The sequence below is a fragment of the Danaus plexippus genome, chromosome 5, assembly GCF_018135715.1.
Source record: "Danaus plexippus chromosome 5, MEX_DaPlex, whole genome shotgun sequence".
NCBI lineage: Eukaryota > Metazoa > Arthropoda > Insecta > Lepidoptera > Nymphalidae > Danaus > Danaus plexippus.
Genome location: NC_083539.1, coordinates 1,608,002 through 1,628,357, shown reverse-complemented (window position 1 = coordinate 1,628,357; position 20,356 = coordinate 1,608,002). Strand labels below are relative to the sequence as shown.

Here is a 20,356-nt window from a genome sequence, read left to right as displayed (position 1 = left end):
CGAGTAATATTCAAGTTAATTTGGGAGTATTAACATAATATCTAAATGGAGACTTGACTCCTGGCTATCTGTTTTAAGTTTGACGTTCCAAACTCTTACTAAGGTTTATTTATATTGAGACTGAACGTGATTATACAGTCTACAACGAGACATCAATGTAATGCATGAACGGTGTGCCTTGTTTAACAAACAGCAATAAATACCTAACTACTAGTCTCTGTCGATACTGTTCAATGATTTGTATACATTTGTTTAGTTTGGGAAATACCGAGCTTGAGGTAATGCTTTGAAATAAAAAAAAAACATTACTAATACATCATATGTTGTTATTATTATATTCTGTCAGAGAAAAATATTGTTATAATTCCTCATTATAGATAGAAATGTACTCGTATGTGTGATTTATTATTGCGTATTGTGGATTCTAAGTAAATTTAGCACATTTTAATGTATGTTTTAAATAAAGAACTATTATTTTAAAAGATCAATTTCAAACATTTAGTTCTAAGAACGTACTTCGAAGGCGCTTCTAGTAGGTTCGTTTCAAATTTGGTTAGGTAGAGAGAGGAGCTTGGACGGTGGAGGTAGGCGTTTAACACGCGTTTAATAGGGGTCCCTTAAACCTACGCCTGGGTCGCAAGCCCCAGGCACTGTCGACGCTCCTCTCCCTGCAACGCTATGGACCCGGTCCGGCACCCGCACTGTGAAACCATTGAATTCTGAGTGTCCATATAATATTATAGTATTATAATATATATATATATATATATATATATACTACAGGTAAATTTGAAAATTGTGTTAATATTTAAATTTTAAATATGTATATAGAAGGTGAAGTAGATTTTAGTAAGTACTGATTCCAGGTATAATGCTAAATCTTTTAAGTTATAACTTAAATGTACTGTACATTTATTCGTGTCTGTGTCATTGTTAATGGAATCTTATATATATGCATATGTACGTTGAAGTTTCCAGAAACCAGATATTTGAATGTGTGGAAGACGATTTGTAGAATCAAACAGCAAATACACAGATTAACAGACATCACGTTTCCTCTACGATGAGATGAATCCTCTGAATGGAATCATAACATATATTTAATGTCAGATATATTTTTGTAACGAGACAAAAACCAGTTGTTTAAGGTCGTATCTGAAGTCGTGAGACCAAGCGAGACAGCTTGTATCTCTTTCGAAGCGTGTTTAATTGTTTACCAGGTGTTTTTCAACGCTGAACTCAACACGCGCTGTTATCTGTTCATTCATTATCTTCTCATATATAATGATATAATGATTTAGTTTATATATTTTGGTACTGAAAACTATATGTGCTAAGTTTTAATGTGAAGTCTTATTGTTAGTAAGAAGCTGTTTTATATTTATTTATTTATCGAATGTGGAAATAGTGAAGACGTTATAAATATTAATTCTCATGGATGTAACGAATCTGAATTGAAGTTGTAACATCTTGAACCAAAGACTAATATCTATGAACAAAACTAGATTTCACGTAAAATATTAGAGAATGTTAACAATTCTAGAAGATTATGCTTAACATTAAAAAAATGAAATAATCTCAATAAGGATGTATTTAGTACTACACTCAGTATATTCTATATGTATTCAAACATTTAGTCATTCAGGCCTAATATTATCTCAAACTATACTATACGCATGAATCTATTTTCTCGTTAAATGCTCTGTATATCTTATGTTTCATCTCGAGGAAGTGGTCGCTTGGAATTTTAATAAGCACTTTATCGATTAATCCTACGTCGAACCTTGAAAGGCCCGGCCGAGTTATCAGTATGCAGTTTTTGCGTTACAAAATGTGAGTCACACACACTATTGTACCGTATGTGGATTGCTAGGCGACTCGAGTTGCAACGTCTTAAAGAAATAAAATAGTCTTATTTCAGCTACAGGTCCGTCAAGGCGATGTGATAAATAGTTTCATTTGTTTAATACATGGTAATCGTATGACACATCGAAATATCATATCAACTCGTGGTGGCGTGGAGGTTGAAGGCCCGCCTCTCATACGTGAGGGCGCGGGTTCGAAACCTGGCAAGTACCAATTTGATCTTTTCCGAGTCATATGTACTTTGTAAGAGTATTTAGACGCCACTGACGGACGGTGAAGGAAAACATCGTGAGGAAACCTGGTCTTATAATTTCAGATTATAAGATTGAAATCGCCAACACGTCTTGAGCAAGCGTGGTGATTAATGCTCTAACCTTCTCCATGTGAGAAGAGGCCTTTGCTCAGCAGTGGGCTCCGATAGGCTGATGATGATGATGATGACATCAAAATAAATTAAACAAACTGTTTCATATATATAATTATTATAATTTAATCAATGATTTGTATGTTTTATAGTGTTGTATGTAACTATTATTTAAAACTAACACGTACATGTCTTTCTAGAAGAGAGTATAACTCGATTTGGTAGTCAATAAATGTTAAACGCTCGTGCCTACAATCTTCATATATCTTGATAATACAGTCACGAATGTTTTAATTTGTGAAACTCATATTCTGAGTCCGTTTACTGAACATCCCTCTATAACCAACGATAAAGCAAATAGCAACACATCTTATCTTATTATACATAAATCTACTGTACATGTGTATGTCATTGACCTCTGAACGCCTGGACTGATTTCATTGAATTTTTTGTATGCATTACCCTGACGTCCCACGTGGCTAAGATCCACAAATCAGTCCGGCAGATGGCGCTGCAGTCGGTATTTAAGTTATTTAAAATAAAATGGCAGCAACGTAGCTTGTGTTATTATACCTTACACGTTTTATTCTCTGAGCGCAACTCCGATGTTCACGCGGACGTTATCGCGGGAAAAAACTAGTATAGGAAATATTTTTTTATTAGAAATTAAATTTAACATAAATAATTTGTATATTTAGAATATGACACCGTTACGGGGAGATAGTTTATATTGAAATACGTAATATTGAGATTATAGTATACTGTATATAATATCAGTTAACAGGCTATAAAGTTTAAGAGCAGACCAATAAACAGTCTGATTCAAACGTAGGTGGTAGGAACCGGAATACTAAAATCTTGTGCTGTCTGGTCTAGACTTCACCTGGTAGCCTGTGCTGTGTATATTTTCAAAAAATATAAAACCTGATTTACAATTATTATTTTAAAAGCAAATTAATTTATTCGTCCGAGTCGTTATAGTCGAAACCAAGATATTCTGGATGCAAAACATGTGGATTTAAATATTAGTATTTATTTTATATTTCACATATGAAACGATTTCTAATGTAACTGATCCCACGAAGCTTGCTGGTTTTTTTAATGCTGACGAAAGTCTGTGAGACCCGGCCCCACAGCCTTTGTCCGACGCAATTCGTATGTACATTATCTATTGATTTTTTCTTTCTACTGTCGGATCTGTGTTCAATTGCTATTGTCTTATATATGACAATATATATATATATATATATATTCATGAAACTTATCGCGTCCACTGACATTTAATTCGTTATATTAGTAAAATTATATTAAGCAATCATACAATAAAATTGGTCAATTATATTAAGGTCCAGTATTAATTTTCATAACATTTTATAGCGACCAATACTTCGGTAGTAATTTCGTATACTTAAAACGATTTATCTCTTAGTCCGAAATATGTTTTCGGACGGCTGTACCATTATAAATTAGTATCGTAACAATTTAGAACTACATACGTTGATTTAATGTGATTAGATTTATTAATGAAAAACTAAAAACGCTGCGTACGTAGTTTGACGATTGACACTTGCGTTAGGGTGCCGACTGCTGAACCGTCTTTTGTGAAAGTCGGTTGATATAGGCGTTTCTGGTTGTATTAGTAACAAATCATATATAAGTGCTATTTAACTCGAAATAAGGAAAATAATTATATTGTAAGCGTAATGTCTCCGCTTAGTCAGTCGTTGGGTAACAATAATTTAATTCTTTATTATATCGAACATCGATAATTATCAGAGGAATAATGTTTTTATATCGATAATACAAAAACTATTTCAGCTACTAACGTAACTACTGATATCCATATTTCATAAGTACATAGATATGGATGAAATAGCATCATCTACGCTTAATAGATAATAATCATCGAATTCTCATTACGTGAAATAATTCCTCCTAATTCTAGACGTATATTTGTTTGTGTTTTTTAGTGCTGTTTCTATATGAAACGAAGTATTTTAATCATATGATAAGTTATCACACGTCGAATAAAAGGTTCTTACATGTGATAGATTATTTTATTTTTTCTGGTGTTTTTATATAGAGTTGTTTGTAATAATGTTGGAAGTGCCGCATTTAGATCAGTTGAAATATATAATATCTCTGATATGCATAAACAGCGCTAAATGTAAGTTTATTTTTATTTTATACATATATATAGCTTGATAATTTGACTTATTTTTTTTCATTTTTCCCGAAAATCGATTACGTTCTCATACTATAGATATCAATGTACGTAGGGTTGACGGGAATTATCAGTACATGTTTATACATTTGTATAAGATTTGGTTTATAATTTTTTGCGAAAAAAGATAAATTTTGAAGTGTCAATGAAAATAAGTGCCGCTTGAGAGTAGACGGCGTCTAAGAATAGATTTGTCAGAGCGCGCCTTAAGAATGTACCGGTCTTTAGACATGTTTAATTCGTGGCAATACAGTTATTGTTGAAATGAATTTTATATTAGTTTAACATTATTTTATATTATTTATTTTTTAAAAACTCTATGCTTTTAATTTATTTAAAATAATTCGAAATATCTTAAAATTCGGATTTTATTTTATCATCTTAAATAGGTAATTTATACCGTTCGTATGTTAAAGTGAACAGTCGTATAGAGGATATTCACATTTTTTTAAATCGGTTAAAATTGTTTTGTATGCAATAGTTTTACTACGAGTTTGTTTATTCACACAACATACACAGCGTTTCCAGTTTATTTTTTTATTCATCGCACGTGATCGTGTAGACTGTTGACGGTTTTGTATAAATGGTACACTTTAAACTATCCGTATGAAGTAATGTTGAAAGGCTATAGTAGGATTAGTGATTACATCTGAAAGTACCTTTGTGAGACCTCCCGAGTAAGTGATATAATAGTGTTACTGATTTGGCAGGATACGAATCTTGTACTTCGAAGCTAACGGTCACGTCATTGTGTATTATTGATCAATAACGTCACCTTTTTGTTTTGTCTATTTACCGATATCTCATATATCATTATCTATCTGCGCTCCGTTATCTCAGAGTAAACAACACATTAATTATATATATTTTTTTAATCCAAATCAGATTTATTAATAATTTTACTATCATTGGATTTGTTTTTTTTTTTTATTTTTGTTCAATAACAATTCCTTGTATAAGGTCATTGTACATACAAGTACTTAAATCTTTATCGTCTTAATGCAAAAATAATAGGCTATTCGAAAATAACATATGATTCATTGTTAATCTTATTAATATAGACAAACATTTATTCTGATTACTCAAAGTATTATCCTTTCTTTTGGTGTCGCAGTCGGTTAAATTGAGATGATCTAACTAAGGTTAGTCATGTCTTAAAAATAAAAATATATGTATTTTGCTGAGCTCTGGCAAGACAAGTTTTCCTTATGAGCTGTCAGCTGTTCGAATAGTTGAACAACATCGAAGGGCTCCATCGCGGATGTTATACAATTGTTAATTGATATCGATTGTAACCGTTAGATCGCAATTGTATCAAATGTTATTGTTATTACAGCGCTGCATATCTTCACACTGTTACATAACAATGACATGCCATTATACAACTTATTAATATTCCAATGAAGTTCATTTTCCTGTGTTAAATTTTTTATAGAGATGATTTCATAATTGTCGACGATTTTATATTGGAAGGAAATGTGTTACTTGTATTTTGATTTTAATTTTATACTATTATGTAAAATTCAAGATGTTCCAAATTTAAACCGGTTTTGATTTTAAATCGGCGTCCAATTTAAAAACGTAGTTTTATTTTTAAATTTGTTGAGCGATTTCTATGGAAGTAATTTGTATAGAATAAATTTGTGTTATTATTAGTGCAGTGGGAGTGTAAGGGTTTTCGCGAAGCCCTTTACATGGATGATCAATAGGGGAGTGCCGTCTGCTTTATAGGTTTCTGTTCGGTCTGTGACGGCGTCAGTTCTTAATAATATTATAACTACCTTATTACGTATGTACCTTGTGTGTGTGTGTGTTCGTTACATCTAAACTCGAAAATATTTTACATGTGATAACAATTCTTTGAAATTTGTATGTTTGTCCTCTACAGGTTCAGCTCATTGATTAGATAGTAATTAAACCTTGATGGTATTTCCTGATGTATATATATTTATATGTAGATTCGTGTGATGAATGGGGAAACCCATACTGTGAAACAATTCGTCATTACAGTCCGTCTGAGCATCTGGAATGGCCCCGGTCATGTTTGAACTTGCTTTCCTCGTTATACTTTTTCTTTGAAATCAATTCTAAAGTTTTATACTGATGCATTTCGTAACAAGTATTTTTTAAACATTGATTTATGATTTTTTTTATGATGTAAATTTTCTTATAACTGGATGCCAGTAGTGAAAATTAAATGAAATAAAAACTAGCCTCTGTTTCTTAGAAATGTTTCTCCTTATTATGTAATATGATCGTGTTTGTTTTATTCCAACAATAAATTAGCATGAATTTATTGAGTCATATATAATTTAACGTAAATACCGATGTAAGTCGTATTGAAGGGTATTTACGTAATGATTTTCAACAAAACAACCCATTGACGCTAATTCCTCCGTACCAATGAACGATTTTTGAGTATTCTGTGATTGTTTTGTAATAAACTGGTAGCGGTTATATATATAGAGTTGTCCAAATTCTAAAAACACTGTTTCAATTAACGACACATATGCAATCTTGCCCTTCCGTTGAGATTTCCGTATTCATGTTGCTTGATGTTTTTTTTTAAATGACTAGTTTTCGCCCACGACTGCCTCCGCGTGACCTTTTAAATGTGCTCAGAGTGATGTATAATATGAATCTCCATCATGTGTATGTCGACTGACTACCAGCGACATCTATATCGTGTGCCACGTGGCTTCACGCGAAATAAAACTTTTACGCCGTGATCCCGCGGGAACTACACGAAATTCCGGCATAAACTATAGCCTATGTTTTATTGTTATGTCTAAGCTACATTACTGTAAAGTTTAGTTTTATAGAAATCAACTAGTTTTTGAGTTGACGAGTAACAAACATGCAGACAAACTTACGCCAATACAATATTAAAATAACCCTAAATTGAAAAGCGGTTATCAATGAGGGACATCAAGTTTAATTTTCAAATATATTTATATAAAACATCTATTCATTACGTCAGTAAATTTTTTCACAATTCATAACATAAATCATTATAATGTTATTATTTTGCTCTACAGATGATAACTCTCAACATAGTTTTAAATAGACGTCTTTGACATAAGTAATGAGATAAAACAGCTAGTCGTCCGGCTTTAAAATGAAACAAGCCTTTGTGTTGTAATTATATGTAAATAAAACTGGACTCGTCTCCTAAGAAGCCGTGCATGCGACCATCGGTTCTTGACGTGTTGCATGCATGGTATCCACATAAAATATCTTACTTATATTAAAAAACGCTTAGCGGATTTTAATTTAATATAGCTTAGATCGCAAACATCGTGTAGTTAAGGCAGAATCGCGTCTTAACCGTCGCATAGTGTTTGAAGTCACGGCCGCTGGCTAGGGATATGTTTTGTGTCGGGTACTATATCTATTGATTTTAATTCACTATACCAACATTTCTATCTGGTTAAAATTTCGCAAAATACGTTACTGTTAGTCGATATTCAATCTGATAATCGAGTGTTATTTAACTCATTAGTTTAAAGTGTAATCTGTAGTTAAGCAATGTGGTAACCTAAGAAATGAGTTCTGTCTCAAACATATTTTTCTTTATAACCCAATATACGTCTAGGAATAGATCTGTAAAGAAATAACATAATTTTTCGATACTAAATAAACGAGTACAGCAATATATTTGATAAGCCTTAACGTTATGCACGCCGATAGGTATCGACGGGTTGATTACCTCTAATAAACACGATGACATTTGATACGTTATATACGTAGATTGTAGCGAAATTTTGTAATGATACCAAAAAGAAAAAATTAAGTCCAAAGATCGCTGTCAATGACATCGAATAACAAGTGTAATGTGCATATATATATATATGATAAAATAAATATACGAAGATACATGAATAGGAAGGTCTTAGGTTAGTGCATACTTGTATAAATTTATATATGCGGGGCATGCATGAAATTCACGATAAGCTCTAGTCTATATGTAGAGTTTCATGAAAATCTGTTAATGATCTCTGAGTGAAAGACATACAAACTTGCACGCTCGCAAGTTTTATAATATTGGTAGGATATATTTTGTTGTAACGCAAACAAAAAAAAATACAGACGAATTATTAACCTCCCCATTTTTCGAAGTCGGTTGGAAAGTCAATCAGCAACGCACGCGACTGAGTCACACTTGTGGACCTTATCAAGCATTTAGATAAGGTATTTAATCATACACACGCGTGTATATATATATATATATATTATAAGACGATTTTTTTGGATCCAGGAATGCTCAATTATTTAATTAATTCCTTTTAAGTAATTTACAGGCTCACCATACCGAAACAAAATGTTTCTTATATGTTTGTGTTTGCGTTTCTACTTCGCCGTTTCTTAATAGATTTAAATATTACATTCAGTTAATTCAAACATATCGGTTTTGTATGAAAATTCGATAGAAAACTTATATGAAGTAACCATGAATGTATGAGGTATTTTTTAAGCGTTACATTTTTTGTTATAGTATTGGAGCAAGGGGAGCGAACTGTCAGAGTGGGCACGGAGCAGGCTCAGGCCAGACCTGCTGTCCAGTACATCGCTGAAGATGAAGAGGTAAGGCTGAGAACACATTTCACTATACATACATTATATACAACTGTGTAAGAACCATTGATGTGGAGGACAACGAGACGAGATAAATTATGTAAACAATATTGTTTTTAAAGTTATATTTTTCTGTAATTTTATAGAGTAAATTAAGTTGAATCATTAGATGAAGTCTAGACTACGTCTGGTAAAACGTGAATATTACATTCCCTGTACTTGAGGGTTACACGCCTGTAATATTTTTCTTGCACCAACTAGGAGTCCAGTGTATAGTGGAACATATATATTGTATTAAAATAAAATTTGCTCTCATCAATTTTCTTCAGTAACCAGTAATTGTAATAGAAAATGGAAATACAATAAATAGATTTATTTTAAATTCAAATCTCTTCAACATACAGAATAATTTTTGTAAAGAATATGTGTTTTGTAAATTTGTCAAAGCATAAATGCAGATTCTGCGGGTTCTTAATGATGTTTGTGTCTCCTTTACTGAAAAACCACTTAACGGACTCTGACGAAAGTTTAGAGTAATGTATTTTATACCAGAATAGGACATGGACTAACATTTAAAAAGTTGTATTTTGTATGAAAGTATTTTATTACATGTGTATAGCTTTAACACTCTATACAGTTCTCTCTGAAGTTTATCACGAAGTCTACGCGGACGGTGTCGGAGGCAACCACTAGTTAAATATAAACTATTAATACGATTTATTTGCAAAACGATATGGCTTCGTATTTAATGCCAATAAGTTAATATCATCATATTAGTTAACAATAATTATTGAAGCTATTATTTTCTATTATTTTTCATTGTATATTAAAATTAATTAAATTTCTAATCTACGAACAAGGTCAATTGTTGAATTATATCAATAGATATTTTACGATACATAAATTTAAGTACAAATCAAAATTAAAAAGTTAAGTTGCCTAATGATACGAAAAGAAAAAAATAAAATCGGATCGAGAACTTTCTTATTTTTCGTTGATAAAAAAAGCATACATAAAAAAAAATGTAAAATCGCTTTGTTATAAATATGACATGTGTGGTATTATTACGATCTATCACAGCGGCGAAGATATGTCGCGTGTCCGTCAGATCACTTTCTATGGCCTGTAAGAACGAAAACCGCTCACGCGATCACATCGCGGACTATACCGTCCAATACGAGTATAAACTGTTGTAGAATAAAATTCATATGATTTATGACGTGTTATGTACTTAATGGATCATCCTGGAACGATGATCGATAGGTAATTTATTATTTCATGTTGAATACTAACTAGAATTATATTATCATTGTATGACGTCCAATCACACACGCGGTGAGGAATCTCCACGGATTGAAGTGTGTATGTGTGTGTCACAATAGTTGTAGTGTGTGTGATGTCTATTCCAAATCATTCAATTTATTTCTATTTGATTTTATATTAAAAATTTGCTAAAACATCTCTCTATATGAAATTGGACTGTGTCAAAGACGTTTAAGGTTTTTGCTTCACGTATACACTGGAGCATTATAATTTTTTAACCAATAAACTGACTAACTGAGTTTCAAAACAAACACTATTCCATTCTATATAAAACATTTAACCTTCTTTTGAATTTTTTAAATATTTAATCTGTGATCAAATTTAAGATGTATGTACATATTTTTATTATTGCGTTCATAATAAATTCTTATCCAAGGTTTTGTTTACGTTTTCCGAACGCATCTTGAGTAAATCTTATTCCATTATTTAGCCAAGTTATTTTTAAATATGTTGTCTTACAAAAAATCCTTAAAATAATGGTCTCATATTTAAAAAAAATGGGATATTTGGTACATTTGGTACATGTGTGTGTGTCACAGTCCACCGCAGTATTCCCAACCGGATCACCTTAATGTGTCGTAACACAAACACCTTTCCCTCGCTCGAATCGTTATATACTTGCTATATAACACGCTCCTAAGACTTACATCATTTGTTTTCTGTTTTATAATAACATGTTATGTGAAATTAAATACATAATCTGTGAATATTAACGAACTGCCGATGTTATTGAAATAGTTTATATATATTTTTTTTTATGCTTAAGTTATTCGACTTTTTGATGCAGACTGGTTTGGATTCATAGCTAGCGTTTTTCTATTTTTATAAATTAAATTAATGTTAAATATATAATGTAATTTGTTTGTTATCTGTCAGATTTTAAGTCAGAAGGTTAACCGTCAAGGTACAACGCGAACGCTTCGATGCCGTAATTAAATTTGTTTTCTGTTGTAATCATTTGATTTCTATTGTCCGTAGAAATCCTTTATAACTACAGTTGTTGTATATTAAGAATAGTTTTTTTTTTTTATCCCATAATAGAGGCAACAGTAATCTATAAAACTACGTGTATTATAAACACAAAAGTATGTCGGTTGTAATGCACTGTTTTATTATAGCTGCTGAGCCGATTTTGATGTAGTCTTTCAGTAATGTAGTGTTAATTTGCGCAATAATTTATACTACAATTGTTTTTTATTCCATGGGATTACAGTATAACAATAGTGTTATAGTTTGCTATATTAATATATACTGAACCTAACTCGGGAGACCGCACGGTCGAAGTAGACGAGAAAAATTAGTGAAACGTTATCTCAAATGATTAATCGTTTTAATAATCGATCAGCGAACCACCGCTGGTGGGATGATTTCGGTGTAATTGAGGACAGAATTTTTTTTTTATATATATTTTTATTTGCTTATATTCGGATAGCGGAAGATAAGTATCTAACGATAACCCACTGACACGTTTCCATTACACCAATAGCTCGTAAACTCTGTGTTTTTTTTATATAATTATAGCATTATAATAATAATCAATAAATAATATTTTCATAGATAAATAAAAAATAAAATTCCTTTCAAGGAACTCTTGTAAAAAATCTAGAAGGTATAAGTAATTACAATGTTATTATAGGATTACAAGTTTTATAGAAAATAGACAAAATAATATATTGTTTCGTCGTTAGATTTCAACTAAGCGCAGATAAAAAATCGTAACTCGCAAAGTTGAAAGCTCTTTTGATCATTAGTGGACTTGACTCAACGACCCGCTTTGGACCTCGTCTTAAAGCGAGTCTTTCGACCTCACTCGAACTATCACACTCAACAACTCCAATACAATTAAAATGAGCTGATAAAGACATTTGAATATTTTAATTATTCTATACAATTATTCGATTTGATAATAAAATAAGGCTGACTGAGACCGGATATGATAGAAATTTATCTCACATGAAAGGGCAGATGTGTAGCCGGCCTTATTTATGGATATCTCGCAATTATCATAAATAGATGCATTAAATGTATATTTAACTTGTAAAGTTTGAACTATTGTTGAATATTTTTTGGCTTTGCTGTAAATAGAGTAAGTAGATGACAAATTTTTCCTTCGTATGAGTATACTCATGAATGAAAACCAGCGAACTGTAGGTATTTAGTTTGACTATGAAAACTCTCGTTTAACTCACGGATATGATCTGTAATGTTTATTTTGTGTACACTATGTAAACATGTTCAGTACATCGCTAGACAAACAATGGGTGATATTCATTTTATCCGAGTGTGTCATCGTCCTTACTTCTATGGACTGTAAACACGAAAACTATTATAAAATTCAAAATTTCATTATTGGACATATTTATATCTTGAGATCTAAGATTTTCGCGAGTTTTATTCATTTAAATGAAACTAATATTTTTCGGATTTACTACGCGGATTTTTATTATTTAAACAACTACATAATCCCGACGTTTCGGTTACTTTTCAGCAACCGTGATCACGGGCAGAAGAGATGTGAAATCATTCACGGACCGTCGGGATTATGTAGTTGTTTAAATAATAAAAATCCGCGTAGTTTATCCGAAAAATATTAGTTTTATTTATATCTTGACGTAGGTCAGTGATGTGTGTTAGTCACATTCCACGAATCCGTATATATATATATATATATATCGGCGCAATTTTTATTATTTGAATAACTAATAATTGAGGGTAGTTGAAATTATCAGGTGTCGGCCGCCCATGTTAAAAATTTTAAGATGTCTTTGTGACTGAAATAATTTGCCACTTGTTTTAAATTAATAATTTCCAACAAACCAATCGCCGAATTTTATGTTGTTTAAGAACAGATTGTTACATAATCACTGTATATTATCTGTGACAATTTTTTTTTTTCACGAAACAAATCACGAAATAACACTTAGTTTGATAACATTAAACCGTCTAACTGTAGTTTGAACGGAGCTGACGTTTAGACTTAAATATTATAATATAAAAGAGTTAATAAGTTAGTTAGTTTAATATAAAATTTTATACTTTAATATACGGTGTCACTATAAACCTGTTTATAACTGTAAATTATAAAGATTTTTTTTTTTATATAATTAAAAAATTAAAAAGAATTCGATTTTTAAATCGCATTAATATTACGTAATGTTTATATATTTACGTGATTGTAAAATAGTGTTCTATTCTGGTCAATTAGGAAGTTATATCAGTGCATTTGAATCTCTAATAGATTAATTTATTCTTGGGGAGAGGTGTTTTTAGACGGTCTGTGACGTCATGACCTAGATATGTTTAGCCTGTAGGTGTTGAATATGTATGGCTAGTTGGATAGTTTGATTATTATTATAACGCGATGATTATTGAGCGAATTAACTTATTTACTCTCGAATTTAAAGATTTTTTTTTTTGTAAAATTTAAAAGGTTTTTATTCTATCAATAGATTATAGCTGCACAAGTTGTCGGAACGTGAGCTTATATCTACTTACGCTTCGTTTACGGCTTCAGACAATTTTATTATGGACATTTCAATTGCTTGTTTATTTCTCTTTAATAATTAGGAACAAAAAAAAAATATTTCCCGTTAACCTCTATATTTTTAAATTAGTGAATGTTTAAATTTACCTATATAATAACGGAAAAATACGTATGTCGTAATAAAAATAGTATTAAATATGGCATTTCATATTTAAAAATTACGCAATCAGGAAGCGAAAACAGAGGAAAGGACTTGACTGACGCAATATATTTAAAAGGGCATAAAATGGGTTATACATATAACAGGTAGGTTCCGTGTGAGCATCGATAAAATTATGACGTAAAACGTATGGTTTTAAATTATTACACAAAAATATCTCAATGCATGTATTGTGATATGAATTTTAATTTAAATATAAGCTAAACATATTTTTTATGTTAAAAACCTTATTGCAGCAATTGAATTCCGTCCCATCTTTACAATGTTTCTTCTATACTGTAATGTTAGGAAATATTGATAAGGATTTTAGTAAGAAAACCTCCGTACTGATATGACGGTTAAATGTACAGAATGCTTAGTAATTACCGAGTCAAGTCAGGACACGACAGCTCAATTAGCAAGGCAACTGAAACCGGATATAAGGGAGGTAACAGGTTCGAACTCTGCTGGTGACGAGGAATTTTTATCTATATTTTGTAATTTAAATTCGTTGTAAATTGTTTAAAAATTTAAGCATTTATAGGGACAGACAGACAGACAGACATACGTCACATATCGTACACTGATAATATAATTCTATTATTGAACATTAAATAATCTATCACTTATCGAGTATCGATCTTAAGTTCATCTAGTAAGAATAGAATTGTGTTTTGTTTATTCCGTGATTAATTTTAATTCCATTGAACATGAATTTATTATATCCATCAGCCTAAGTTTGTCTGCAAGAGATCGTCTGTAGGAAGTAAGAGGACATTTCTTCGTAAATATCACAAGTTGTCTGAACGATGAAGAATATTTTTATTACATTTTTACATTAGAGATCACGCATCTGTTTATCTCGGAGGACATGAAAAGAAATCGAACTAAATTGCAGTAACATATTTGTGTAGTTGATAATTTTTTTACGAACATAAAAGAAAAAATACACAAAATAAATAATAGTTAAAAATACAGGCTTTTCTAGCTAAAAGCGTGTTTTTTAGTTTTTTGAAAGTATTATTCATTTTAAATTTTTTAATTTAATTAATTTTAAAAGCGTGTTTTTTTTTATTTTTTAACTATCATTTAACTGCAGACATGCGCAGACCGCGCACTAGCTCTATCTCTCTCACTCCACTACAGAGAATCTATAAAAAAATTATTAATCTTGGCGGTCCTAACAAGGACAATGGAAAGCTGTTATCAAATTGTTAAATTGTCATCGGTCCTTGATACGTAAGCAAAGTTTCAAACTATTCAGACTTCTAGAAATGGGTGAAAATGAAGCTCAAAGATTCCCTTACATACATACATAAATACTTACAACCCTAGCTGATAAAAGCGTGTTGAAATGTGCTTTGTAAATTAACTAATAGTTAGTATTCTTTTCAGGGCGAAGTCCTTGACTGTCCGCTGTGCCTGTCAACGTTTCCCTCGGCCAGTATGGTGAGGCTGGCGTGGTGCTCCCACAGGTGCTGCGAGCCCTGTCTGCGGCAGTACCTCGGCATAGAGATATACGAGGCCAGGGTCCCAGTCAACTGTCCCGTCTGCCACGAGAATATGCACCCATCAGGTGAGTGCTGGTGGCTTTTATATCGATTCTTCATAAGCATTAAACAGATGTAAGTCCAAAAACTAGTATAACTTTAATGCTATGCATATATACATAATCATATGTACATATATTCTATATATGAATAAAATCTATTCCTCGACAATTTCATCAAAACAATGGAACCCAGGACAATTATTGATACCAACGGTTACGCTGTCAAAGTCATTAAGACTAACAGCTACAGCCAAATCGAAGTTAAAAGAGTCTGTACGTCTATAAGATTGTGTCTCAGTGCCGATTGAACCGATTTTAACTAATATATTGTGGTCAGGTTCATTTATTAAATGAGTATTTTTTTCCAAGTACTCACTGTCATGATGCCACCAACGGAAACGGTAAATAATAAACTTCATACATACATTTGAATCTTAACCGGTTTTTATGATTCGTTTGTGCAGACCCAGGCTTCCGGATAACGGGATGTGAAACACACTTTTAGTGTATATACATACATATATATATATATATATATATATGTGTTCTATTTATTTCACGTCATAAATGTCGCGGTCTGTGCACTTTTAAAATGCCATTTTATACATTAAACACGTAAACTGGCTTATGACGTCATTGGACAGTAATGTTAATTTTATAAATCCTTGCCTCGTGTTCATTGTGATCTGCTTTGTGATTACCAAAAAAATTAAAGATAAAATATATTTATCTTAAAAATTTAAAAGATAATAAAAGATTTTTAAAGAATTAAGTTTAAATCCCATTACATTAAATGTTCATTTCTTTTTATTATTCATTCGGAATACTTCATTTCTTTATTCTGAAGTGCTTAAAATGGTTCTCATTTTGAATACAGCAGTGTGTTTTGGATATCATATTGTCAACAACAAATATAAATGGAATGGTTTCGTATGTCGAATGTTTGTCTGTTTGTTTAACAATAACACATAAACTGATGATATGTCGTTCATAAAAATACAAATTTATATTTTTTTGTCACCATTATAACAGCTAATAAATCAGAATGTCATAGTATATGTTAATATTTTCGTATGTTCCTTCATAATATTCGATTGTGGTTCAAAGGATGCGTATAACGAGCGGTATTGGCGACCTGCCCAGGATATCGTGCAATAGATATCACGAGACGATGCGACAATGCTCGCAATTTACGAATTATTAGACGACTCCCACTCCCGGGCCACTTGTCGTACGTTCATAACAGCAATTAACTTATATATATCTTACGGAAACACTCTATCCTATGTATAGTTAAGACGACCAATCATATTGAAATTAACTTAAGAAGTATGAGAAATATACAGAAAATATGTTCCTTAATGAACAGGAATGTTACATGAAAACATGTAATATGTTTATTTTTCATATATTTTCATCATACGTTGCGCATGTGTTACACGATAATTCCTATCGCCGGAGACGGTTTTAGTCCACGGCCGGGGCCGTTATTACGGGAATGTTTCGTCAATGAGAAATGCATTACTGACACATAAATGAATTACAATCACTCTCAGTTTATAGTTAATATAAATGTAAAAAAATAAATGAGTCTATATAAATTGCGTATCTACAACAGATACTTCTCACAGACTCTCTAATATCGTCGTGCTTAGTACAAGCTGGCATCGTCACTACATACGGAGAGTAAACAGTTTTTCCAATCATAATTCTTCACATATTTGTATTAACGTAGGATATCACATGAGACACCTGAAAGGCGTGTGTAGCGTGATCTGGTAAACTCGTTTTTATTTTTACTTAAACGTACCAGTAGAGGTTTTTCCTATATTAAGGTAGGAATGAAAGGTATCATACGTCGGTCTCCTGGTCCTAAACTACCCTCCCACCAATTTTAAGTAAATCCGTACACCCGTTCTTGAATTTTAAGTAGTGTAACTAACACGACTCTTATGTATCTATATATATATATATATATATATTAAAATTAAATTTTTTGCAATACAAACAGACAAATAACATTTCTATATGTATACCGTCCGTGTGAATTTTGAATATTTTCTTTGCTTCATAATTATTTGGTTTCGTCGAGAGATATCTCGATTGAGCAAGCTTATTTTGTAATATTTCATATATGGAACATGAAAAAGATCGGAATCCTCACGTAGTGTTGTTTAAACTATCAGTCTTAGGCCCTAGTACGTGTTTACAGATATAATGACAGTTTGAACGTTCGGAGATACTGGACGAATTAAATTAAACTTTCAATAGTAAATATAAAACGTTTTAAAGTTAAGAAGCGAATAAACTGTAGTAATTAAATAACGATACATTTTTTAAACGGTTTTGATTCAAATCAATTCATTATATATCATCTTCATTACTTTTTTATTATTACGTACGAGGCTATAAAGTAATGTAATTCAGGTAATTAACTCTATTATATTCTTTACCCTTGAAGTACAATAAAATATAAATGTATTCATACGCTTAAAACTCAATTAAAATATCCTCGAAAGGAAAACCCGAACCGTTTTTAATGAAATTTCATGTAAATAATATGTATATTCAATTTTATTAATTAAGAATCACATGTAAGATTTTTAAAGTTTCGTATTCATTTTATTGTGACAGTTAAAATCGTTTTGTTCAAGTACATACGGTTATATGACAGTTACTTTCACTTGAAATTATTAACAATGGCAACATCTCATGCCGATTCGTTTTACACAATCGCTAAATGTCATCGTAATTTATCTGATTCGATTCATTAAATTAAATTTTACATCTAAAATATATCGATTTTAATATGCGATATGTTTAAAAAAAAAGTAATATTCTGTCAAATTGACATTTAAATAGTCTTGCACACAGCATACTTCCAGAACTTTTTTTTTTCATAAACCGTCAAGATTAAACTAAATATTTGTAATGTATATAATTTTCTTGTCTCGCGTTGTATAAGAAAACTATTATTTATTGAAAATTCATTTTTAATACAAATAAGAAAGTTTTATTTCCAAAGTGACGTAATTCAAAGTCTAGTTTTAATTCCGGTCTATATTTGTCTGCGATGAGCACAAACCATTTTCTAAATATTTATACGTCAAAAAAATACAATTCTAATGTTAACCGTGACCTACATTCCGTGGACCTCGAATTGGTTGGATACGACCTCAGCGTATCTAAGCACCTCCATGACCTGGTTCTATCCAGAAGTCTAGATTATGCTATATATTAAATAATTTTCCAGATGTTCGTCGGATAGTGGACAATCCGACGTTATATGATAAGTATGAGGAGTTTTCGGTGAGGAGAGCACTGGCTGCCGATCCTGATACCAGGTGGTGTCCAGCCCCTGACTGTAGGTAAGAAACACTTACAGTAGTTCAAAATCGAGGTCTTAAAGTTCCCGCAAAGGTACAAACTATATAAGATCCAATTTAAATATAACCTGCTCTGATTGAAACCTTCGATACACATAAAATAAGCCTGCAAATACTTTGTGTAAACAAACCAATTACTCGAGTCAATTTAATGTAATTGTAAATATTATTGGCCTCAGTATTCCATCGTTTTAATATTTATTTCATCGTTCACCAATATGCAAACCAATATTACATGTTAGTTGTGACACTTGTATAGGTACGTCCCTAATCACCTAGCTATGACACGTCAAATGTGACACATTAAATGACATTGACGTGTTCAGAAATTGTAATTACAATATGTGGACATCGTTGTTATTAGTTTCATATTATTTATATATAATTTTCTATATATGTACATATATAAAAAAAATCATAAATATTTACTACAATAAAATTATTTCTTAAGTAATTTCTAGATATTATTTAAGTATTAACATAAACAATCCGCCTTATAAGGTCAATGAAATTTTTTTCTCAAGCTCTTGTTGGTGATTCGACTATAAATAATTCCATATTAACCTATTTTTCTTATTTGAATAAGTTTTGTCGTTCGCTGTAATGGTAGTGTTGACATTATTAGTTAAATCCGATATTTATAATATGATTATAACTGTATATAAAATGTTACAGACATACACAAAATTATAATACTTTATACATATAGCTTTACCTAAAGGTGTACAAACAGTGCCCGGGTTCGTCTGTAGAATATCTCATTGACAACTTAGACAGTAAAATATTAAATATTATTTAATAGTTTTATGAAAGATTTGAGGAATATAGGTACTTTTTTATGGCAATTAATTGTGATGAGTTTAAGGTTGTTTTATTTAGCAGTCTCTGTTAATTGTTGCTTACTTACAACTCCCACATCTCAAACTTTCCAGACAGTTCAGAAGTTTTAACGAAACGCTATCGAAAGTCATAGACGCGCTCTAAACCCAATACTACTGGTTAATTTTCTCAAAATCTAAACTATATTTGTTTCTTCTGTGTCTAGTTTCGCGGTGGTAGCCAGCGGCTGCGCTTCCTGTCCCAAACTGACGTGCCTGTCGCCGGGCTGCGGAGCCTCGTTCTGTTACCACTGTAAGGCCGCCTGGCACCCCACACAGACCTGCGACGCGGCGAGGAGGACCCGCCAGCAGCCGCCTCGTCAGCCGCAGCCTTCTTTGGACGAGCACGGCGAGGTGAAGCCCTGCCCGAGGTGTGCCGTCCTCATAGTGAAGGTGGAGGATGGTTCCTGTAACCACATGGTGTGCTGCGTCTGTGGGGCCGAGTTCTGTTGGCTGTGTATGAAGGAGGTGTCCGACCTGCATTACCTCAGGTGAGAATCAATCA

General features: G+C 31.8%; 1 protein-coding gene across 2 annotated transcripts in view; it reads left to right on the top strand.

Annotated features, from left to right (window-relative positions):
• LOC116768942 (E3 ubiquitin-protein ligase RNF19B-like) overlaps positions 1 to 20,356 on the top strand; it is a 31,118-nt gene that overhangs the window by 9,146 nt on the left and 1,616 nt on the right. Inside the window, exons 1-5 of one of the 2 annotated variants that reach the window (XM_061528759.1) lie at positions 4,297 to 4,397; positions 8,950 to 9,038; positions 15,431 to 15,611; positions 18,841 to 18,955; positions 20,019 to 20,342. In XM_061528759.1, coding sequence (XP_061384743.1) covers positions 4,328 to 4,397; positions 8,950 to 9,038; positions 15,431 to 15,611; positions 18,841 to 18,955; positions 20,019 to 20,342 — 779 coding nt within the window. In that variant the 5' untranslated portion in view covers positions 4,297 to 4,327. Of the gene's footprint in view, positions 1 to 4,296; positions 4,398 to 8,949; positions 9,039 to 15,430; positions 15,612 to 18,840; positions 18,956 to 20,018; positions 20,343 to 20,356 lie in introns of those variants that run through there. The other variant, XM_032659870.2, reaches the window with a different exon arrangement.